Below are 24,875 nucleotides of genomic sequence, written 5' to 3'. Positions count from 1 at the left end.
AGAATCTTGCACCCTTTTTCAGTGTCAGCAAGACACAAAGGATTAACACGAATAAATGCAATCAAGCCAGGCTCACATAAAATACGTGGAGCAAAGGAAAGGTTAGTGTGGAGAATATAGTTCTGAGCATTATAGCACACCAGTTCCAGAAACAAAGTCCAATGTCTGCAATGGGGTAGAGGTGAATCAGGCAGAATCCTAGCAATTGGAAGGAATGTTCAGAACTCTGATAACAGAGGGGAAGAAGCTAGTTGGTGTTGTGGTGAGGCAGGATTCAACGTTGCCACAGTTACATCCTGGACATGCGTTCAAGTCGCAGCGTTGTTTTGAATGAGGGCCAGTGCCCGTCCAGTAGAAATAAGGACTCAATGGAGGAAGTTCTGGATGGTTCAATAACCCTTTCACCTCGGAATGGAACAGTGACTGAAAATGGTGAGGGTGATAATGTTGCGAAGCATCAACCTGTCCCAGTGTTAGCAGACTTTCAGCCTTGTACATACAGTGGAGCCACTTCACGGTCGGTGGATGTGGCCAACTCGGAATCCTCATTGAAGAAGGATATGTTCTTGTGCTCAGATCCTGAATATACAGAGTGCTCTTGGGAAAAGGTTAAGGTACAAGATGAAACTGAACTATTAAATGTGAAAAAAAACAGTAACTGCAATGAAGCAACTTGTTCTATAAGAAATGATGTTGTGGATGAATTGGAGTCCAGTGATCTTTCTGAAAAGTATTTATCAAGTGAAGATGACAGAGAAACAAAAGTTAAGAATGGTTCTTCAGATGAGTCTTTTCAACCATATTGGAAGAAGAAGAGTAAGTTACCAGTAAAGAAGTGCAATATTAAGGATGTGAAGAAACGATTTGGCAAATACGTGGCCGGAAACCAAAGTCAAATTTGGAAAGGGAAGTTTCCCCACCATGTATCGATGTCAGTATAAGGGTTGCTGTGCTGTTTACAGAGGAGTTGACGGTTTTAAGAAACATATAAAAGAGCAGCATGAAAAGGTGGGTGAAAGACCTTGCCAGGATGTAACAAGGTGTTTCTGATTGATCGCTACCTGCAGCGCCATGTAAAGCTGATCTATAGAGAAGAGAGAACATCTTTACAGATCAGGAGGAAGTGGAAAGACTTTGGTCACAACTTCGGAAAGACAAACCACATTTGATCAACAATCTTGAAGCATTTTGAGCACTATCGTATGACCAAGGGTCTAGAGAGAGAGAGAAGCTGAACATTTTGAAACAGATGGACCTCTTGAAAGAGATTATGAATAACCCTATCTAGGAAGATAATGACTCAGACCTGGTGGGTGATCAGTGTGATGACAATCAGGACATTGATGAGGATGGCAATTATGGCGTTTCTGATGAGGACAATTGCCGTTTTGTTCCCAACCCTGACCAGATCGACGCCGATGGTGACAGCAGAGGAGACAACTACAAGGACGACTTTGACAACAACATCCCAGATATCTATGACATGTGCCCCGAGAACAGCGCCATCAGTGGGACTGACCTGAGGAAGTTCCAAAGGGGAGAATGCAGATCGTTCCTAACTGGGTACTGCGCAACAAGGGCAGGGAGTTACTGCAGACCGCCAACTTCGACCCTGGCCTTACTGTCGGATTTGAGGAGTTTAATGCCATCAACATCAGTGGCACCTTCTACATCAACACAGACTGCAATCTACGCTGGCTTTGTCTTTGGCTTCCAGTCCAGCAGCCGCTTCTACGTGGTGATGTGAAAGCAGGCCACCCAAACCCACTGGGAGGAGAAGCAGTCCAAACCCACGGATACGCTAGCGTCTAGATCAATGTAATGAACCCCACCACAGGATGAGAGGGGGGGAGCACCTCACCTGTGCAAAGATCTACGAAGAGACTGGCAACACCCTCGGACAGGTGCGAACTTTATGGCACAACCTCAATATCGGCTGATGGGATTACATCGCCTACAGGTGGCACCTGATCCATCTACCCTAAACAAGCTTCATCAGGATGGTTGTCAATGAAGAGAGTGAGAACTGGTTGCCATACCATTGGTTTGATGGACTTTGGGGTACTGTGATACATTATGGCTGTATCATTCTGCTAATCATTGCTCCAATACTTGCGACCATTGTGTGTACCTACCGAGGACTGTGAATGTTATCACGTTTGATAAAAAGGATGTAATGAAAGAGCTAATAGTCAAATCTAATAGTCAAATCCAAAATGGAGTCGTTCTTCTACAAAAGCATGGACTAGTAGAACAAAATAATGGCTCGGTGCCAAGTCTGAATGACTTTGAAAATTATATGGAACACAATTTGGAGGACAGGTTGTCTGTTCAATAAAGACATTAAGATGGCAGCTTGCGTATTAACATGTGCTTCTTTTCAAGGCCGTAGAGAAGCCAAGATTGAAAACAAATAGTTGATGCTCCAGAGATAAGTAATAGCTTGTTATTGGATGAGCTTGATTTGGACCCAGCTTTCCTATATTCTGAAAGGCTATAAAATCTTTCAGTCGTGCCATATTCAGACTAGGTAGGAGTGTTTTACTGATAAGTAAAAGTATAATTGTGATAATTTTCCTTTGTTCTGTGAGTGGAGCCCGAGAAGCACTGAGCAACGCTTGTGCTCATTGTAATCTTGCCACTCCTGTCTGACGAATCAATTAAAGATTGCCATGGTTTACCTTGAAGAGGTTTTCGAAAGAAGGGTTTCGACCCGAAACGTTGCCTATTTCGTTTGTTCCATAGATGCTGCCTCACCTGCTGAGTTTCTCCAGCATTTTTGTCTACCTTCGATTTTCCAGCATCTGCAGTTCCTTCTTAAACATGGTTTACCTTTAACAGTTTTTGATTCTATCAGCTTTTTAAGAAACAAACTTTGACAAAGGGATGAGGTAACCAGGGATTTGCGGAGGGAACGGTCTCTGCGGAAGGTGGAAAGGGGTGGAAATGTGACTAGTGGTGGGATTCCCCTTGGAGGTGGCGAAAAAGTCAGAGGATTATGCGTTGTTTGCAATGGTTGATGGGTGAAAGGTAAGGACTGGGGGACTCTGTCCCTGTTGTAACTGGAGGTAGGGGGAGGAAGAGTGGAGCTGCGGGGTACCGAGGAGACACGTGTGAGGGCCTCATCTCTGATGGAAGAGGGGATCCCTGACCTGTCCCACCCCAATCATTCCTTCTCCCTGCCCTCGTCCGGCAGAAGGTACAAAAGCTTGAAAGCGCGCACCACCAAACTCAGGAATAGCTTCTTCCCCTCCGTTATCAGGCTTCTGAATGGTCTTTCGATAAGCCAGGGTACTGTCCGATTCACCTCTATCCCATTGTTGACATTGGACTTTGTTTATGGAACTGACATGCTACAATGCTGAGAAGTATATTCTGCACTCTGTATCTTCGCCTTTCCTCTATCTATTGTACACTAGACGAAGTGGGACCCATTGCGCCCCGTTCCCCCAACGCAATATTCCACCACTCACCCATAGCCCACAACTGCGCAGGCATGGCTGACAGGTTCCCGTTGAGACGCCAGAGATCCCCGTGGTGACGCGACTCACGGCAATCCTCCCCCAAATGCGCCTCGCCATCCCTCTTCCTAACCCTATCCTCCTCCGTTCCTCCTCATCCTCTTCCCCCCTCCTCTCTATCCCCCCCCCCCCCCCCCCACACAATGAAAACCGCAATGTTTTGGGGGGTTTTCAAACGTTTTTTAAATTGTAAATGAGATCCCATTGTGATGTCATTGTGGGATGGAACACCACTGTGTATTTTAAAACTGTGTTTATGTAAATGAGATCCCATTGTGATGTCATTGTGGGGTGGAATGCTACTGTGTATTTTAAAACTGTGTTTATGTAAATTAGATCCCATTGTGATGTCATTGTGGGGTGGAACACTGCTGAGGGGCAGGCAGGTTTTTAAAAGTTATTTTTTTGTTTTAAATGTAAATAACTTGTAAACATATTTTGGACATTACAGGACAATGGTGATTGAGGTGGTGCAAAAATCGTAGCGCTATCGTATACAGTTTTTGTGCAAATATAGATACAAGCGGACAGACAAACAAAGAAGATGAGAGTTTTAGTAATATACTAGACTAAGTGGGACCCGTTGGGCCAAAGCAACCCATTCCCCAATGCAATATTCCACCACTCACCTGTGTGGGGGAGAGTGTGTGTGTGTGTGTGTGGCGGGAGGGCGGATGTGGGGATGAGGGGTGTGTGGGGGAGGGGGGTGGTGTTAGGGAGGGGGGGTGTTGGGGAGGGGGGTGTGTGTGGTGGCGCTGCAAGTCGGCTGCCTCGCCTGCAGCGGGTTCATTGTTTTTACTTTTTTTGTTTTTTTTTTTTTTTATAATATATTTTTTTATTAAAGGTAATCAATTACAATGCTTCAAACAACTTTATATCAAATTAATTCAATTTGCATTAAGTAAAACACTAGTAATACTTATCTACTGTTTTTTTAGAAATAATGATAGAGAAAGAATAGAGAAAGAATAAATCATTAAGAGAGTGATTAAATAATAATTTGATTATATATAAGAAAGAAAAGAGAAACGAAAAAAAAAAAAAAAAAAAAAAAAAAAAAAAAAAAAAAAAAACATTTTTAGTAACCACAATATGTATTATTAATAACACTACTACAAGTGATAGTATCAATAAAGACATATATGTAATTCCAATATAAAAATGAATTATTCTCACCAAATCCCGCAGGGTGCACGTCGAGCTGTGTTGCCAAGAACAGCTACTTCTCTAAATACTGTATATATGGAGACCATATCTGTTCAAAAGAATTATACTTGTCCAATAGGACAAATCTAATTCTTTCCAGATGTAACGTCTCAATCATCTCTGTTGCCCACATTTTGGTTGTGGGGGATAATGTTCCCTTCCAAAATTTCAATATGATTTTTTTTCCAATTATTAAACAGTAATCAAAGAAATTTCTTTGATTTACTGTAAGTGATAGATGTAAATCCGGAATTCCAAATATTATTAGCTTTGGGTTAGGGTCCAATTTAACTTTGATGACTTCAGAAATAACTTTAAAGATTTCTGTCCAGTAATAATTCAATTTAGGACATGTAACGAAACTATGTATTAAATTTGCCTCTGCTTTCTTGCACTTATCACAAATAGCGGAGAGATTCGGAAAAATACTATTTAATTTAGTTTTCGAATAATGTAACCTATATAATACTTTAAATTGTATCAATTGTTAAATTTTTTTAGTATGTTTCTCTGTATGTCTTGTGTGGGGGGTGGTGGGGGGAATAGGGGGAAACCGTTTTCAGGCACCTACCTCGACGGAGATGCGACTTTTTTCCTTGTCGCTTCTTCACCCCCCCACCACCCCCTCCTTGCGGCCTTACAACTGGTTTGGTGCGGCCTTTCCCAGAGTCGGGCCAGAGCAGCAGTACCCCAACGGGGACTTTAACATCGCGGACCCCCTTGCAGGGGGTTGCCGGAGAAATGCTCTGACCGCTGGCCTGCGGCCTACAACAACTTGGAGCCTCGGTCTGTGGAGCAGGCGTGGAGTGGACCTTCCATCGTGTAGCGGGCGATTCCTAGTCGGGGGTCGCCAGAGAAGAGCTCCGACCGCCGGCCTGCGGCCTACAACATCAGAAAGCCGCGGTCTCTGGTAAGGAGGTGGCCGATTGCGAGCTCGAGGCCGTGGGGTGTGCGCGACCTGTCCCGATCAGAGGGCTTGAACATCGGGCCATCCGTAGCGGCGGCTATGGAGGGTCAGGGCCCCGACCATGGGTGAACAAGGGAGGAGGAGGATTGTCTGAACAGTACTGCCTTCCACCACAGTGAAGAATACTGTGGCGGATGTCTTTGTTGAATTATGTTGTGTATTATGTCCTTTTTTAATTGTAACGCTGCATGGTAAATGGCTGCATGTGACAAATAAATTTGAACTTGACTTGACTGGATATTTATGGAAAATATTGTTCTTTGAATCATTGAATTGTTCTTGATTTGGTGAATATTTAAAAACAATTTAAACAAGTTAATTTTCTGCTTGTTAGGTAGTTCCAGTCCAAACAAACAGCAACAACTTGTTTGTGCCCTCACTTTTATGGCAAAATTCCCCAACTACTTCACATGAGTAATATTAGAATGGCATTTAACTTGATGCCATATTAGAGATGGCCAAAAATCAAAGGATAGGTTTTAAAAAGTGCTTGAAGAGCCAGTGTTTAGAGTGGGAATTTTAAACCTAGTGCCTTGGCAGCTTCCGGCACAGCTTCCAGTTCTTTCTGGGCTTAACTATTATTTAGCTGATACAGAATGATTCGGATGTAACGAAAAAATGTTTTCAGGAAAAATGACTGATTTTCCAATTTTGCATTGCAACTTTAAAGTTCTTACAAAACCTGCTCCAGAGCATTCTGGACCTCAGACTGGGGCGGAGGGTCACCTTCCAACAGGACAACGACTCTAAACACACAGCCAAGACAATGCAGGAGTGGCTTTGTGACAAGTCTGTGAATGTCCTCGAGTGGCCCAACCAGAGCCCGGACTTGAACCCGATTGAACATCTCGGGAGGGACCTGAAAATAGCTGTGCATCGACACTCCCCATACAACCTGACAGCTTGAGAGGATCTGCAGAGAAGAATGGGAGAAATTACCCAAATACAGGTGTGCCAAGCTTGTAGTGTCATACCCAAGAAGACTTGAGGCTGTAATCGCTGACAAAGGTGCCTCAACAAAGTACTGAGAAAAGGGTCTGAATACTTATTTAAATGCAATATTTCAGTCATTTATTTTTAATTACTTTGCAAAAATTTCTAAACACCTGTATTTGCTTTTTTATTATGGGGTATTGATGATTGATAATTAAAAAAATGAATTTAATCAATTTTAGAATAAAGCTGTAACGTTACAAAATGTGGAAAAAGTGAAGGGGTCTGAATACTATCTGAATGCACTGTACCTAGTTTTCACCACCATACAGGCGTCCATGCATTTTATTTTCTGTGTAAGGCTGCTCATAATCCATATCTCCTTGTGATCTAAATTGTGTAGCAAGCATGACACACTTCAATGTAAGGTGAAGTGTTGTTGAGAGAGAATGTCAAGTCAGTCCATATACATATTCTATGCGCAAATTAACACATACACCGTCACAGTAATGGACCTATCCCAGATTTGATCCCAGTTAATGTATTTTCCCTTATGTCAGTTTTAATTTCATCCTGGAATAAAGATCGAGAGAAACTGCTTTCTCTAAGTATGCTGTTCTTGTACTTGGCTTTTTGGATGGGGTTGGAGGGAAATATGCTGTTAATTAGCAATTTAGGCTAATAAGGGCCAATCTGGGACAATGAAATTGAGACATTGGACGAAGCCAAGCTGAAGTCTGTGGACATCATAAATATTAATCACCCATGCACTAGATCTAATCTATACTCTAGGGACAATTTACAGAAGCTAATTAATCTACAAACCTGCACATCTTTGGAATGTGGGAGGAAACCAACACGATCACAGGAAGAACATGCACACTCCATACAGACAGCAGCCATAATCGAGATTGAACCTGGGTCTCTGGTACAACTCTACTGTTGTGCCACCTAAGTCTCCAGCATTTCCATTAATGTAAATTAAGAAACAATTGTTTAGGATGGAAATACTCAGAAGGGTAGGCTGCGGAATGCACATCTCTTTGCTTGGGTATTGCGAGACCTGTTGAGTATTCCCAGCGTTTTCTGTTTCTGCCTTGAAATATAAAATTGGGATGAACCATGTGCATCTGAGAGCAAGGTGAAAATTGGCAGCAAAAGTGAATTTGCAGATGTTATACGATTGAGTCAAGCACATTTTTGGTGGTCAACCATAGATGATCAAAAGCATATCCCACTTCTGTAGCGGCATTTAATTTACTCTTTTATTGCCATGTTTAAAATAACCAAATTTTGAGTTTAAGAAACACAAACAAGAGCTAAATACAAAACTTTGTTTTAAAATACAAGAATCAAATTTACAGAATATAACACAACACGAAGTAACATCCATAAAGACACTTCAGTCATATACAAATCTTGTGACCACATTTCACTGAGATTTCTCCTTCACTTCAGGACCATTCTGAAGTGATGGGGTATGTTAGATGGTGGGCAGGTGATCATACTGCTGGTGACGAACCTGCTTCCTGGGATCTGGTGCTGGAGAACCATTATTACCAGGGAGCTGAGGCAGAAGCTGATTAAAAAAATGATAGAACAAACTAATAAATATCGCAGAAGTGCACATCATGTCTGCTGTCGTCCTTGATTTTAATGCCTTGGTTACATCCAATCTTTAAAGTATAGGAGAGGTCAGGGGAGTGGTTAAAATCATAATTCATTATTCATGGAATAATACTAAAGTTCAGGCTGTAGAGCGTTTGAACCAACTCAACCTTAGATCTTTACAACCGCCAACCTTGCAACCATGGGGATATCCTCTTCGAATTTAAAGGGCACACCTAGATCTGACATCCTCTGGTTACAAAATAAATTCCTTTCGCCCAGATTACTCCCCAGAATCCCGGTCAGCAGTCATGGGGATAATTTCCAACTTCATCACATGGTGATTTTGAGAGATTACAAGAATTCTAGGAGGTTGAATTAAAATAAACCCTTGCACCAAAACAAATTCCAGACCAATTTTCCTCCGGGGATGAATAAAGTTCTATTGTATCGTATAGAGTGATTTCATGATAGGTCAAAAGGTCAAAGTGTGTGACCCACGGAGTCTCTCAAGCATTCTGGAGGACAAGCAAGCCTCCGGCATACACTCGTCACATACGCAACACTTACTTTCTTACCTGAAAAATACCATCACAAACACAGAAGTAAAAGCACACTTTGTAATTTTAAGATAATAACAAACTCAAATTCCATTCATGTTTATTTAAAATGCTTCATCATGCAATTTTGCCATGGCTCCTTTGTCTCTTTTGCCTTGGCAATGTTGACTCGCCTGCAGTCCGTCTGTCTTTTTTTTCTTCTTTGTCTTATTGTTAATGTTAGAAGTATATTATAATCTATTTTTAGTTGTGTATTATGTGGGGGAGGGTGGGGGAAACGTTTTCAACTAGTTCTTCAACGGAGATGCAACCTTTTACGAGTCGTATCTCCATTCGCGCTGTGGCCTAACATCGAGGAGCTGGCATCCTGCAAGTGGAATCGACCTTGAGGGCTCTGGTCGCAGAGCCTGTGGACTTACCATCGCGCAGTTTGCTGACTTCGGAGGCTGTGGTAGCGCTGCGGCTGCGACCCGACTTCGGAGGCTTCGGCGCGGGCCCTGTGGACTGTGACATAGGGAGCTCGCAGGCCCCTATCGCTGACCGATTTTCGGGAGCTCCAGCAAATCGTAAGGCTTGAATCGTCACGCTCGCGGGGCCTTTCATCGCCCGGTGTGGCTTAAAATCGGCCGCGGGATCTTCCATCGCCCGGCAGGGGGCTTCAACATCGGGAGCCTCAATCGCTTCGACGCAGCAGTTTGACTGCGGGAGAAAAAGTCTGACCGCGGGAGAAAAATTAAGGAAGAGATAAGACTTTTTACCTTCTATCACTGTGAGGAGGTGCCTGGAGGAGATTCACTGTGATGGATGTTTGTGTTAAATTGTGTTTAATTGCGTGTTTTGTTGCTTTCTTACTGTTATGACTGCATGGCAACGAAATTTTGTTCAAACTTGTTTTTGAATGACAAATAAAGAAATTCAATTCAATTAAAAGCACACTTGAAATAAAGCATTTTTCTCCCATTTTTCTTAGAAAGCACACTTATTTTTATATCAATTGACAGTTTGTCATTTTTGTTCACACACACTTGAAAGAAAGTACAGTTTGCCCCAACAGCACACACTTGATGTACCTTTGGCACATAGTTTATACTTCAAAGAAAGCACCATTCATCTACCAATTCAATAAAAGCACACATACATGTATAATTTACTTAGGCATACTTCAAAGATAATACCATATTTTTAAACTGCACACTAAAATCAAAGAAAGCACTTTTTAAAAATTAAAGTGAGCACACTCAAATTACTTTGGTATCTCTTTTTTTTTAAAATACCGTTGTTACATTATTAAATTAAAACATAACAGACCCTATGCCAAAAGGGAGCAGACTCATGCTTAACTCTGCACAGATCAAAATGTTTAATATTAGACTTTAATATTGTGGCAATTCAACAACTGCTGTACTGACAGCCATAGTAATCAACACACTCCTACAGTACACAGCTTGTCCTCCAGAAGGTGTTGCGTGGCACCAGTAAGGGTCAAGTGTCAACCGTGAAATTACTCTACACAATAACACAGAAATAATCTATTCATGTGCATCACTCATAATTGGGACCCTTACACTCTTTGCAAATTCTCATGTTAGTGAGCGTTTTCAACGAATCAGAATTTGCTACAGATTATTCATTTGGAGTTTGAACTTCATCAGATACAGTTTAAATTACAGATAAGTGTAGAAATGAAAGAATAATTTTTGATTGGTGACATTCGGGACGACAGATGGCACAATGGGCTAAGTGTTCGGCTGGCAACCGGAAGGTAGCCGGTTCGAATCCCGCTTGGAGTGCATACTGTCGTTGTGTCCTTGGGCAAGACACTTCACCCACCTTTGCCTGTGTGTGAATGTGTGTGAGTGATGGTGGTGGTCGGAGGGGCCATAGGCGCAGATTGGCAGCCACGCTTCCGTCAGTCTGCCCCAGGGCAGCTGTGGCTACAGAAGTAGCTTACCACCACCGAGTTTGACTGAGGAGTGAATGAATAATGCGATGTAAAGCGCCTTGAGTATTAGAAAGGCGCTATATAAATCCCATCCATTATTATTATTATTAGATTATAGTTAAAATACGATGGTTATAATTAGATGGATTACTCTAGGCATTTTTAGTAAGCTAATTTGATGCTGCATATAGCTAATGTTAAATCCACAACTATGACACCTTTACTTTAAGAAACTGTCAATGGGCTACTCTTTAAAGAAGACACAAAATGATGGAGTAAATGGTCCCAACCCAAAACGGCCGCTGTCCATGTTCTCCAGAGATGCTGCCTGACCTGCTGAGTTACTGAGTTTACTTATTTGTAAACCAGCATCTGCAGTTCCTTGTGTCTCCAGGCTACTCTTTAAAACCCAATTCACAGATGATAGTTGCTTTCAGAACATGTCGCAGCTGCATCATTCGCAAGTTGAGCCTTGCAGAGTGGGTCAGCACTTTTGAGGAATTTAATATCTACATCAGTGAGCATCTGAACTTCCCTCAGTTCTTTTTCCATTATAGCAGAATTGATCATGCTGTTTAAATATTCTGAAGTGTTGCCTGTTTCATTAGGAAAGGGATGTCGGTTCGCTGGTCAATCCAGACGTCTAAAGAAGGCGACGTCTAATGACCTGCAGCAGCCTGGGCCTTGCCGGAATCGGACAACGCCCATCAGATCTATGGGCCTGGACCTAGAAAATGGTGCCAAAACATGGTGCATCTTGCTTGCGGGCTCAGTGGACTATTTATGTACACTTTGATAATCAGGATGTGCTTAGCTATGGCAATAATTAACTGGACTGTTTGTAAGGAAAGAATTTCATCTTGCATTTGCACATGTGACAATAAAGCACAATTGAACCATTGAATAATGAAATCACAATGGTCAGCATTTGGTTCATTGAGTGACATTTCCCAGCTTCCTTGAACCTGTCTGGGCCCAGTTTCCATGCTCCCTTAACCATGTGACATGGCAGCCTCTGGATATGGGTTCCAGATTGAAATTAAAACTGAGACAAGGGAGAAAACATTGAGCACAGTAGAGCATGGGATGGTCAAATCCATTACTGAAAAGGTGTAGACACAGGATCTGCAGATGCTGGTTTACGTGACCTACCCACTCAGATTACAGGTGATCCGATCCTGGCCATGAAATTACATTTTACCTCATGATCCAAAGTTGATTTTATTTTAAAGTATTTTCTTTCAGATTATTTAAATTTAACTAATTTTTTTCACTTTTCATTTATTTTTGTAGTCAACGTATACTTAATTTGATAAACTGGGCAATGTATACCTGCTGCCTTTTTCGATTCCAGCCATCAAACCACTGTTTGGATTTCTCATTTTCGTCTCGATATATATCAAAATAGGGGTTTTCAATCAACTCTTCACAGTTACATCTGACCGCTGGATCAATTTCCAAACAATTCTAAATAAAAAAGGACGAGTCATTTTCATAGAAACATAGAAAATAGGTGCAGGAGGAGGCCATTTGGCCAATCGAGCCAGCACCGCCATTCATTGTGATCATGGCTAATCATCCACAATCAATAACCCGTGCCTGCCTTCTCCCAATATCCCTTGATTCCTCTAGCCCTTAGAGCTCTATCTAACTATTTTAAATTCATCCAGTGAATTTGCCTCTACTGTCTTCTGTGGCAGAGAATTCCACAAATTCACAACTCTCTGGGTGAAAAAGTTGTTTCTCATCTCAGTTTTAAATGTCCTCCCCTTTATTCTTAGATTGAGGCCCCTGGTCCCCCAACATTGGGAACATTTTTCCTGCATCTAGCTTGTCCAGTCCTTTTATAATTTTATATGTTTCTATAAAATCCCCTCTCATCCTTCTAAATTCTAGTGAATACAAGCCCAGTCTTTCCAATCTTTCCTAATATGACAGTCCCGCCATCCCAGGGATTAACCTAATGAACCTACACTGCACTGCCTCAATAGCAAGGATGTCCTTCCTCAAATTTGACCAAAACTGCACACAATACTCCAGATGTGGTCTCACCAGGGCCCTGTATAACTGCAGAAGGATCTCTTTACTCCTATATTCAAACCCTCTCGTTATGAAGTCCCTAAGCTTTCTTCAGTGCTTGCTGTACCTGCATGTTTACTTTCATGGACTGGTGTACAAGGGCACCCAGGTCTCGTTGTATTTCCCTTTTTCCTAATCTGACACCACTGAGATAATAATCTGCCTCCTTGTTCTTGCTGCTAAAGTGGATAACCTCATATTTATCACCACATAAAACAATTTTGTAGAAACAATGCCAAGAAATTGAATACATTAAGTTAGTTTCTTACAGGCATCAATGATTTTTCCTAGATTAGGTAGCTTCAATTATGATTTTTCCTAGATTAGGTAGCTTCAATTATGATTTTGGGTGGAAATGTGCCCACCAGGAAATTGGACACCAGCTAGGCACTTACATGCATATTCATCATAGCATGGGGGTAGATGAGTCAGAGGAGATAGTTGAGGCAAATAAGTACTATAATATTTAAAAGACACTTAGACAGGTACATAGATAGGAAAGGTTTAGAGGGATGTGGGCCAATGTGACTAGCGTAGATGGGGCATCTTGGTCAGCATGGACGAGTTGGGCCGCAAGACCTATTTTCCCTGCTGTATGATTCTGTCTAATGTTTTCCAGTGTCAACTAATGATGTCGATACGATAGAACCTTACATCATGTAGCACACTGACTTTTCATTCATTAATGGCATAAAGCATTGCTTTTCAGTGTAGCGTTTGACTTCTGGTGCACATTCACATTACAATCAGGAGTACATTGGCCTACCTTGTTGTAGTTGTGTCTGTTTATCTACCACTCTGCTTACATTTGAACCTCTCATGCCATGTCCAAAACATCTACACCCTGGAATACTGAGCTGCCAGTCCTGCTTGTCCCTCAGCCATGCTTCCATAAATTAATTTGGTTTTGAAATGGTTATAGTTTAGAGATACAGTAGGCCCTTCAGCCAACAGAGTCCACGCTGACTATCAATCACCTGTTCACACTGGTTCTGTTATCCCACTTTCACATCCACTCCCTGCACACTCGGGGCAATTTACAGAGGACCAATTAATTTACAAACTTGTATGTCTTTGGGGTGTGGGAGAAACGGGAGCACCCGGAGGCGACTCTGTCCCAATGGCTGAATGTCACACCACAACGGTTTAGAGTGGTGTCAAATTCACCTGGACTTATCCTGCAATGACACTGACTGAGACGGGATTCTCACAACCATAGGAGATGGGGGCAGCCATCTCCCGCCAGACTCTTCCTCCAGTAGGTCCAGTGAACCCCCAGCACATGGGACCTCCCGCGTGGCATCTATTACACTGATGAGAAGGGCAGATAGTTGTCACCAAATGTAAGGGTTCCCTCCCTCTCATCTGCAGACCCCTTCTCTGCCATGGCAGCCAAGGGTGGCTGTCAGAGGGTGGGCACCTTTAAAGGTTGATGTCCTTCCTGGATGTTATGGATCAAGTGGTTACTTGCTGCATTACATTGGTGGGCTCCACAAATGGTCCTTTTCAACACACGCCGTTATAAACGGCCTTAAAGCTATTCTGATGCATTTTTGGCTAACTTGTTGATTTCTGAAGAATTCCCACTGGCCATTAGCATTACACAGTGGGCTTGTGGGGTTACCCACAGAGGGTGGAATCCAGTGACTCGGCTCCAATACCTGAAAGGAATAAAGTATAAACATAGATTACGCATCCTACAGTTTGAGGAGATACTTCTCACCTTCATGAAAAGCAGGGCCTGAGGGTTTAAGTTTGGAAACTTCTCTTCTAAAGGTTCCTACAGAAATTGACATATTCTATAATATATGGAAAAATGTTCAAATAATTTTCTTAATATTTATATGAAAAGTATAATTTAAAAAATTTCTTTTGTTAATTAAGGAAAATAAAGTCATAAAGTCATGCAGCACGGAAACAGGCGCTACGGCCCAACTCGTTAATGCCGACCAAAATGACCCATATAAGATAGTCCCAGCTTTAAACTACCACCTCCAGCAGCACATTTCATATACCCACCAGCCTCGGAGTGAAAATGGTGCCCCTCAGGTTCCTATTAAATCTTTCCCCTCTCACTTTAAACATGTCCCCTGGTTGTTGATTCCCTTGCGCTGGCTCAAAGACTCTGCATTCACTCTATCTATTCCCCTCATAATCTGGAAAATAATACTTCAGGTAGGCTCATTACAATTCCCAAAAATCCAATGCCAAATTTTGTCAAAGAAACTCAGATGGGACACTAGCCAGAGCCTCACATGTTTTGTTAGGTCATGGTACATTCCCTTCCACTTAACATTCAAGTGTCTATATGTGAACAGGACAGCTTGCACCCACCCCTCTCCTGCCTCTCACAGGTGAGAGTACTTGCAGCAATAGTGTATGTACTGTACATGTGTGTGTATGCGCGTGTGTGTATGCTCGTGTGCATGCGTGTGTGTGTGTGTGTGTGAATGAATCACAGTTTCCATTGACAGCTGTAGACCTGGTGTTGTAGCTGTATGGCTAACCACCAGTAGCTGTGCAAGGTTTCCCTGGATGTTTTGATGGGCCAAGGCACTTTGCAATAAGGCAATGTCTTCAATTATGTAACCTGGGCCTCAGTGGGAGATCACAATACCATGGCAACTTTAAAATTAAGCATTGAGATAAGGTGCCACTGAATGTTAAGACTCTGACCAGACCAAGTTAATTTCTAGATCCATTGTCTTCTACACTGCACCACTTACCAAGTCCTCAGGATCTGCCTCAGGTATACATACACCCAGGAAACGTTGATTGCTCTGGAATACCTGCTCGTGTCTTGGGATAAGTTTACCTGGAAACATAACAGGTTTACCTGACACAATTAACATTATATATAAACCAATGTCATTTTTACAGGCCTTTCACAGTCAGAACTATTTTCCCAGTAAAGAGATGTCCAACACTATAGTACATAACTATAAGGTGAGAAGGGGGAGGTTTTATAAAGATATGCAGGGCAAGTTATTAAACAGAGAGTGCTGGGGGCCTGGAAAACATTGCCGGGGTGGTGGTGGAGGCAGATAGGATCTTGGTGTTTAAGAGGCTTTTAGATAAGCACATGGAAGTCAGGGAATGGAGGGATATGGATCATGTACAGACAGATGAGAACAGTTTAACTTGACATCATGTTCGGCACAAACATTGTGGGCCAAAGGGCCCATTCCTATGCGGTCCAGTTCTATGTTTTGTGTTCTAATATAAAGATAACAATTAGAAGATGAATCACCAGTTTACCCAGGGTCCTTATTATAAAGTAGATTTGGTCCAGGTCTGATTTCCCGGGCCACAATGCCTGCCCAGACACAAGTTCGGCAAAGACAGCACCAAGAGCCCAGATGTCCACTGCTGCCCCATACTGACTTTCTCCCACAAGTAGTTCAGGTGCTCGATACCACCGGGTCGCTACATGGTCAGCGTAATCATCCCAGCGATCTACTGTGGGAGAAGGTAACATTTATATAGTTTCACAGAAAAAGGTCAAAATAAATCTACACAATAGCAAATATTCAAGACATTGCTGAGGCCACATTTGGAGTACTGTGTTCAGTTTTGGTCACCCTGTTATAAGAAGGATGCCATTAAGCTGTATGGAGTGTTGAAAAGATTTGCAAGGATGTTGCCGGGACTTATGAGCCTCTGCTATAGGGAGGTTTGGCAGGCTGGGACCTTATTCCTTTGAGTGCAAGAGGTTGAGGGGTGATCTTGTAGGGCTGATCTTGTAGGGATGTATAAAATTGTGAGGGGATTAAACAGGGTGAATGTGCAGAGTCTTTTACCCAGGGTAGGGGAATCAAGAACCAGATGACGTAGGTTTAAGGTGAGAGGGGAAAGATTTAATATGAACCAGAGGAGCAACCTTTTCACTCAGTGGGTGGTGGGAGTATGGAATGAGCTGCATACGAGTTGAGGCAGGTACTATAACAACATTTAAAAGACCTTTGGACAGGTACACGGAGAGGAACGGTTTAGATGGATATGGGCCAAACGCAGGCAGGTGGGGCTAGCATTGATGGGGCATCCGAGTTGTAATGCGCAGGTTGGGCTGAAAGGCCTGCTTCCGTGCTATATAGCTATGTGACTCTAAAATGTTTAATGGAAAATAATCCATGTTTGGAACTCTTCTGCAGGTTGTTTTGAGGAAGTTACACTTAGAGATTGGTTATCACTTCTCTTAAGAATCAACTAATGGGAAGCTCTCTTCACATATTATCTGATTGGTGAGCATGTAAAGTATTTCACTGTACCTTGGTACAGGTGACAATAAAAATCCTAAACTTAAACATGGGACATGACCTCTGGAGTAGGTACCTACCTGGAGAGTAAGGTCTAGTTATGCATTAGGTAAAAGTCCTGCAAAGATGAGGTTTAAGAGGGAATTTCACTGTCACCAGATAATAAGAGATTGAAAATCAGGGGAAAAGGGAAATGTTTCTCCATGTAATATTGTATCAGTTTAGAATGTATTTTTAATCTGAAACTTTCCCAATGAAATTCAACGTACTTAGCATCCTGGTAAATCCAAAGTCACACAGCTTGATAATCCCTTGTTTAGTAATCAGAATGTTTGCTGGCTTGACATCTCGATGAATACACTGAAAAAGTGTAAATAATTTGTCAAATTTATTGCACTGAAATTTGTTGCACTCTGATATCCTTCGATAATAAAATTATTTTTAAATTGCGTCATTAAAATCTATAAACAGACAATTAGTAATGTTCACAGTATAAATCTGTCAGGATGATAGATAATATGACCCCGTGCATAAAAACAGCTGGATTCTCTGAGAATAATGCTGTCGATATAATCATGACTTACGTTGTGTTTATGGCAAAAGCTAATAGCTTGAAGCATTTGCCACATGATGTTTTTAACCATTGCTTCTGGTAACCTAAACCAGAAAAATATTTATTACCTTCAAGAACACCAATTATATCTTCAAAATAATTTCAATATTCAGAATACCCAATGCTTTGCCTTCTGAAAAATTAATGTCTGCTTTAACAACAGAGGAATAAACCTATGGTCAAGTTGATTGGTACAGGTGTCAGAGGTTATGGGAAGAAGGCACGAGAATGGGGCGAAGAGGGAGATAGATCAGCCATGATTGAATGGCGGAGTAGACTTGATGGGCCAAATGGCCTAATTCTACTCCTATCCCTTATGACCTTAAGTTCTTGGCACCAGTGTAATAAGTGTTTTGAAACATACAGCTGGGAAGTTTACCACATTATATTATCTCGAGGACAAAAGCATAAATTAACAAATATTTTAACAGATTTAATTTGAAAGAATGCAAGTGGAAAATGTGATTCTTTTTAATTCTGTATGAGGATTTAATAAGTTGCATCTTGAATTTATTTTTCTATGCACATCTTTGTCATCTGAGTGAAATATTTATAGTCAAACAGACATGCGAGTTGAAACGCTCTTACCCTCTGGGATACCTCTCCAGCTCATTTAACACAGTGTGATCATAGTACTCAAGCACCAGATGCAATTTACGTTTTCTCCTGAACACTTCAAGAAGATTCACTAAGTTATCATGTTTTAATTGCTGTTACAAAGATACAAATAAAAAATAGTAATTAAGTTATAGTCTGCATTTCACATTTAGCAACAATGACAGATCAACGCTAATCTCTACAACGAATCAGGTGATATTTCACGAGAGAAAAACAATCAGATAGGTTTCTCGATTTCTTTGAATGTTTCCTTTCTTTATATAACCTCAAATTTCCTTTTACCATCCTCTACATCACTATACATTCAAATTATGCTAGTTACTTTATTTTTTATTTAATCCATATATTCATTGATCTAGGATGCTCCTTCTGCATAAAAACATGTGAATGTGGTCCTTCAAACCATTTAATAAGATTATGGTACATTTTTATCGACCTGTAGTAATCTCTCTCCCCTTGCATATATAAAGTGTCCACTCTGCCGTAAACATTTTCAAACACTGTTTCCACTGCTCTTTAATGAAATCAGTTCCAAAACCCCATAACTCAATGAAAAATTCACATCCCCCGCCCACACCCACAATCCCCCCACCCACATACCCCCCTCCCCGCCCGCACACCCACTTCCTCGCCCACACACACCCTTCCCCGCACACACACACTCCCTCCCCCCCACACACACCCTCCCCCCCCTCCCACACAACCCTTCCCTCCCACCCCACATCCCCTCCCCCACACCACCACCTCCCTCCTCCTACACCCCCCTCCTGCCCACACACACACACCCTCCCCTCCCATCCCACATCCTCCCCACCACACCCCCCTTCCCCTCCCCCCCTCCCCTGCCACACATCAAAAATGCAATGGAGATAATAATGTCTGTCATTACTGATAATAGTGTTGTCATGTGTAGTGAAATAAAGTGAAAAACTTGTGTCTGAAAACCTAGTCTGAAGAAGGGCCTTGACCCAAAATGTCACCCATTCCTTCTCACCAGAGATGCTGCCTGTCCCACTGAGTTACGCCAGCTTTTTGTGTCTATCTTTGGTTTAAACCAATATCTGCAGTTCCTTCCTACAGAAAAGCTTTTGAATGCGTGCTATCCAATTAACTAACCCGATCCCCATCCAATTAAATCAGATAATGAGTGCAGTCAAACCACAGACAAGTACAACAGGTAGAGAAAAGAGAAAGATACCAGAGTGCAAATAGTTTCGCGGTATTGTGGTGTTATAGTTCCAGAGGAAAATATCTAAGATCTGCAATGAAATAGAAACAGGGAACTGCAGATGCTGGTTTACAAAGGCCATGGACTTCAGACTGATTCTGGTAGGGGGAGAAAGCTGGAGAAGAGGTGGAACAAAATCTGCCAAGTGATAATGTAGAACCACAGAACTGCAGATGCTAGTTCATACACAAAAGGACACTAAGTACTGGAGCAACAATGGGCCAGGCAGCATTTCTTGAGAAAATGGATAGGCAACATTTCTGGTTGGGACCCTTTTTCAGCACTCTTGTGTTTTCTGCAATGAAGTAGGTTGGAAGATCGGGAATATACCCTAGCTTATTGAAGCACGGTTCAGTTTCCCCAACAAAACCAATACTTGCAATTTGCACAAAATGTAGAAGGAATGCAGCAATAAACTATTTACCGATAACAACTAAAAACGTAAATATCCTTTGAAGCCATACCTTTAACATGCGGATTTCTCTCATAGCTATCTTCTTTATCAAGGGATCATCTTCTGACTCCACAAATATCTTGATGGCGACAACTTGTCCTGTATCCTTGTTTCTGCTTTTGAACAATACTCCGTAAGATCCTTCACCAATTTTTGCAAGCTTTTCATACTTTTCCATTTATTCCCAACAAATATTTGAGTGAATTGTTTGATTATTGTGACTTTAAGTCCAATTCAGATTAAACTGTCCCATCTCTTGCAAAGCGCAAAACAAATCCAATATTTATGATGATGGATTATTTGTAGTTAGTTACCTGTAAATAGAGGGGGGAAAGCAAACACTGTTGGCTTCAATGTATCTACAAGGTAGAATGTTAAACTGCTCTGGGGGAAACGGGGAGTAATTTTAATGAGAAAGCATGTTAATTAGAGTGTCACAGGGAATTAACAACTTGGGCATTAGAAAAGGCTCTACATGACACTACTAGACTAAGTGGGACCCATTGGGAGGGAGGGTTGTATGGGTGTTGTGGGCTGAAGGGACTGGTTTCGAGGGCTGGTATGGACATTGTGGGCCGAATGGATTCTTGGGCCGGTGGCTCAGTCACTCAAGCCTGTTGTGCTGTTCACTCACTCACGGCTGGTGGGCTGGCGGTTGACTCACAGCTATTCCTTGAAATTCCATTTCAAGCAGGGTGCAAGGCCATTGAAGAAAGCAAGTCGTGACCTCTCCCTCCTCCATATTGCAGAGACTGAGCCACGCCTCTGGGTTTTATAGTCCCTCCCCTCCTCCCACCAGAAGGGGCATGGCCTTCATGGCGTGATTGACAGGAGAGAGCGTCTCAAAATATTTTAAACAATAATAACTGTTTTATTTTCCATCGATGGGAAAAATCCTTGGCACCTGATGAGCGGAGGGGGACTCTGAGTAAGATGGCCAAAAATCACAGCGGTACGTGGTAGCGTTTTTTCTAAAATCAATATAAAGCACAAACAGGAAGTGGTCAAGATTCGACTTTTAATTACATAGAAGGCAAGGCAACTTTAATTAGGCAAGGCAACTTTAATTAGGCAAGGCAACTTTAATTAGGCAAGGCAACTTTAATTGGGCAAAGCGAATTTAATTAGGCAAGGCAACTTTAATTAGGTAACACAGCTTTAGCATTTCCAAACCAAAGGCAACACAGCTTTAGCATTTCCAAACCAAAGGCAACACAGCTTTAGCATTTCCAAACCAAAGGCAACACAGCTTTAGCATTTCCAAACCAAAGGCAACACAGCTTTAGCATTTCCAAACCAAAGGCAACACAGCTTTAGCATTTCCAAACCATAGGCAACACATTGGTCAAGATCAGACTTTTAGTAATATAGATGTTATGAAGCAATGAATGTAAGTATAGCCTCCAAGAATGTCGGAAGAATTTTTGTAGTTCCTGTTTTGTCTATATTTTTTACTCTGAATAATGTTGATCGCCCCCGACTGCAGATGGTTTGACTGCCTCGACCGCGGGAGAACAAAGTGGAAGAAGATTAAACTTTATTGCATTCCATCACAGGAAGGATACTTAGGCTATTTAAAAAAATTAGCCTTTTCTTAAGAAATGGATAGATGTTTAGATCTAGTAATTGAATTTAGATTAATTGATTTGATGAAACTGATGAATATGAATTTTTTGTTGGGTATTTACTATTTGTTTTAGCATTTAACTTTATCATTTCTACCTTTTTTCTAAAACTGCAAATAATAACTTGTTTCTGTTAATGCTGTTCAGTGTTTTTTTTCCCTTTACATTTTAAACAGTTGTCTCCGAAGAAGAAATGCAAAATTGTCAATCCAAATGCCTAGCAAAAGAGACTGATTTAGACATAATTCGCAGAGATTATCCGAATTTGGACTACTCCAAATGTGATGATCTACAGGACATTCTTAATAGGAAAGTAGTGGACAGAAAGGCATGTGATGCGTGGTTTGAAGACTTGTAGTTTACAATGCCAAAATTGAAAAGTTGAGGAAAAACAAGGTGTACAGAGTTGCTTATTGGTTACAATCTGAGGAGTATGATGATGCTACTGATTATGATATGCCAATGTACCAGCTAGCCACTGATCTTCTCCATAAAGACTTGGTCTATTGCTAGAAATTGTAATTTATTTACCTAACTGTTACGGACTTACAGCATATAATACAATAATATTAAAGTTCTGATCTTGAGAATATCACATTTTTTAATTTTCAAGGCAGTCTGGGTGTCTATTACTATTTCCGTCACAACAGTCAATTTTGTAATTAGTTACAATTAGGTAACTAACTAATTATATGCTTTAATTTCAGGTCATCCAAGTAAGATGTTTCATATTTGTTTCAGAATGCTTCAATCTATAATAACTGAAAATTACATTCAGTTCTCTTAATTTTTAAGGAAGTTATGGGCTTTTGACTGTCCTCGATCACAGCTTTTGTGTTAAGTCAATGGAAACTAGCATCTAATTTCCTAGTATGAAAATGGCCATAACTTTTTTAATGCTGAAGATATGAAAGTGAATTAGGTATCAAATTAAACTTCTTTTTATGCTTTATTTGATGGGATAAATTGCAGACTTGATTTTTAAAATTTCAAAATGTTGTAACATTGCTACAAAATTGGGATAACATAGAACTAGTGTGAACAGGTTGGCGTGGACTCGATGGGCCCATTTCCATGTCAATAACTGTGCTTTGTCTCAGGAATCCGACATCTGCAGCTCCACGTGTAACATTGACAGCCCTGCGTTCCTGTCCTGCCCTGGTCACCCTGGACTCGATGGGCCGAAGGGCCAGCTTCCATCCAACCAACACACCGGTCATTCATGAAGCACCAACACCCCTCGTCCTTTCACTGGACGTTGCCCGACCTGCTGAGCATCCGGCCGATGTTCCCGACGGCCGCCCCGCTGCATTGAGGCGAGGTGACGGGAGGCGGAGGGGAGAGCTGGGTCCGAGGTAGATGAATGAGCTTTACCCGGCGTCTGCCCACCCGCCGGACGACTGGCCGCTCCAGCCCGTGCTAGTGCCCCCCGTGCCAGCCCCGCCGCGCCCCGAAATAATCCCACCTTCGCCCACTCGCCAGCCGCTTCCTCCCCGCCCCTTCACGTAGTCCGCAGCCTCATCACGTCCGCCCTTTCACACCGCGAGCGCCCGCGCCTGCGGAAGGATACACGGCTGTGCGCTGCTTTCGGGCAACTGGCGTTGCCATGGAGATGGCGCCGGTCGTAGCGCGAGCATCGGCGGTTCATGGGGTGGATGCAGGAGGGAAGGGAAAAGAAATAAAACTGCGGACAATGCAATCAAACTGCTACAGAAAACGATGAAAGAGCTGCACAGTCTTGGATGCAAACGTTTCGAGTTGCTCAGCTGTACGAAACTGGCCCGTAACCAGGGCAGGAGATAGGGGCCCACTGCCTGTCAGTCAATCAACAGCAGCTGCAGATGCCCGACTCCTGAGATAAAACATAAAGTGAATGGCAGATCTATGTTATCCCACTTTGGCATCCACTTCCTACACACTAGGGGCAATTTACTGACGGCCTATTAACCTACAAACCCATACAGCTTTGGGATATTGGAAGAAACCAAAGGAAACCCACGGTCATTGAAAATGGGCAAACTCCACACAGACAGCACCCAAGGTCAGGATCGAACCTGGATCTCCGGTGTTGTGCAGCAGCAACTCCATCCACTGCCCACCTAATGTTGGAAGAACTCAGCGGGTCAGGCAGCATTTGTGGGAGGGAATGGACAGGTGACGTTTCAGGTCACGATCCTTCTTCAGACTTATTCTGGTAGGGGGAGAAAGGTGGAAAAGTGGTGGAACAAAACCTGGCAAGTGATAATGTAGAGCGACAGAACTGCAGATGCTGGTTCATACACAAAAGAACACAAACTGCTGCAGTAACTCAGCACGTCAGGCAGGGCCGGATTTATGGATAAGCTTCACAAGCTCAAGCTTAGGGCCTCGAGATCTAGGGGGGCCTCGGCAAGGCCTGATTTACCAATAGGCTTCATAGGCTGAAGCCCAGGGCCTCAAAATCTAGGGGGCCTCCGGCCAAGGTGTTTTTTTCCCAGAATAAAAAAAATCCTGAGGAAAAAAAAATTGGAGCGCTATCAGCGTTTCCACTTTGACGGAAATTACCCGAAATTCTGGTTCCGGCCCGCTGGAAGGTTTGGGGAAGAAAATTGCGAACATCCGCACCTGCGCAGTTGGGGGAAGCAGGTGACGCAAAATGACGCTGTCTCTCCGCGCGTGCGCAGTGAGCCCTGGCGGGTTCAGATCTCCATTTGCACTCCACACAATCAACTCGATGCCTCGTGTCTACCAAAGATCCCAGGTGTCTACTCCAGGTAAGTAGTGGAATATTGCGTTGTGGGAGTGCCCGTTTCTCCGGGCTGGGGGCTGCAGTGTCTACGGCGCGGAGTCGGAGCCTCGCTGCTTGGGAGGGAGAGAGAGGGGGAGGGAGCGAGAGAGGGGGAGAGAGAGGGGGGATGTGAGAGGGGGATAAGGGGGGTTGAGACAGAGTGGGGAGAGAGAGGAGGGGAGGGGGGAGAGAGAGAGAGGAGAGAAGAGCAACTCTTAGTCAGGAGCAGAGATCGTTCTTCTTCTTGCTTGTTTCTTGTTTTCTTTTATTCGTTTTTTCATGTCTTCCCTTATAGGGGGACTATCTTTAGTGAGATTGCAAAATTAAGGTAGGTTTTAGAGCAATATATTTTCTCCTCCATATGAATAATATCAAACAATTGGAATTGCTTTCTTTTTCCTTGATAACAATACTGAAAAATATGTATTCCATAGTTTGCGACTTTCATTTTGCATCATATTTTTAATGTGCACACACTAATAAAGTGAACAGTAACAG

At 42.4% G+C, this 24,875-nt stretch overlaps 1 protein-coding gene across 4 annotated transcripts; it reads right to left on the bottom strand.

Moving 5' to 3' along the window:
- Positions 1-7,874: 7,874 nt before the first annotated feature.
- cdkl4 (cyclin dependent kinase like 4) lies at positions 7,875-23,191 on the bottom strand. Of its 4 annotated transcripts, none has more exons than XM_033025796.1 (10): positions 23,076-23,191; positions 19,996-20,299; positions 18,274-18,395; positions 17,657-17,729; positions 17,342-17,432; positions 16,075-16,275; positions 15,543-15,631; positions 14,540-14,596; positions 12,070-12,204; positions 7,875-8,163 (listed from the first exon to the last, which is right to left on the bottom strand). In XM_033025796.1, exons 2-10 carry the CDS (start codon positions 20,161-20,163, stop codon positions 8,077-8,079), a joined length of 1,023 nt encoding a protein of 340 aa, XP_032881687.1. In that variant the 5' UTR covers positions 20,164-20,299; positions 23,076-23,191; the 3' UTR covers positions 7,875-8,076. The 4 variants fall into 4 exon arrangements, with proteins under 4 accessions (XP_032881687.1, XP_032881686.1, XP_032881685.1 ...); XM_033025795.1 differs by having other exon boundaries at positions 7,875-8,206; positions 16,075-16,272; positions 23,076-23,190; XM_033025794.1 differs by having other exon boundaries at positions 7,875-8,206; positions 23,076-23,185.
- Positions 23,192-24,875: the final 1,684 nt, after the last annotated feature.

The sequence above is a fragment of the Amblyraja radiata genome, chromosome 8 (assembly GCF_010909765.2).
Source record: "Amblyraja radiata isolate CabotCenter1 chromosome 8, sAmbRad1.1.pri, whole genome shotgun sequence".
NCBI lineage: Eukaryota > Metazoa > Chordata > Chondrichthyes > Rajiformes > Rajidae > Amblyraja > Amblyraja radiata.
Note: the sequence above shows the minus strand (reverse complement) of the source record. Positions and strands in the feature narration are given on the sequence as shown.

Excerpts from the sequence above, each read along its gene's own strand:
- cdkl4 (XM_033025794.1), bottom strand. The coding sequence starts at position 20,163 with ATGGAAAAGTATGAAAAGCTTGCAAAAATTGGTGAAGGATCTTACGGA. Across the intron at positions 12,205-14,539 it reads AGGCCCTGCTTTTCATGAAG|AATTGTTTGGAAATTGATCC; the intron begins GTGAGAAGTATC and ends TTTTTTATTTAG. Across the intron at positions 8,207-12,069 it reads GGAATCGAAAAAGGCAGCAG|CTTCTGCCTCAGCTCCCTGG; the intron begins GTATACATTGCC and ends TTTTTTAATCAG.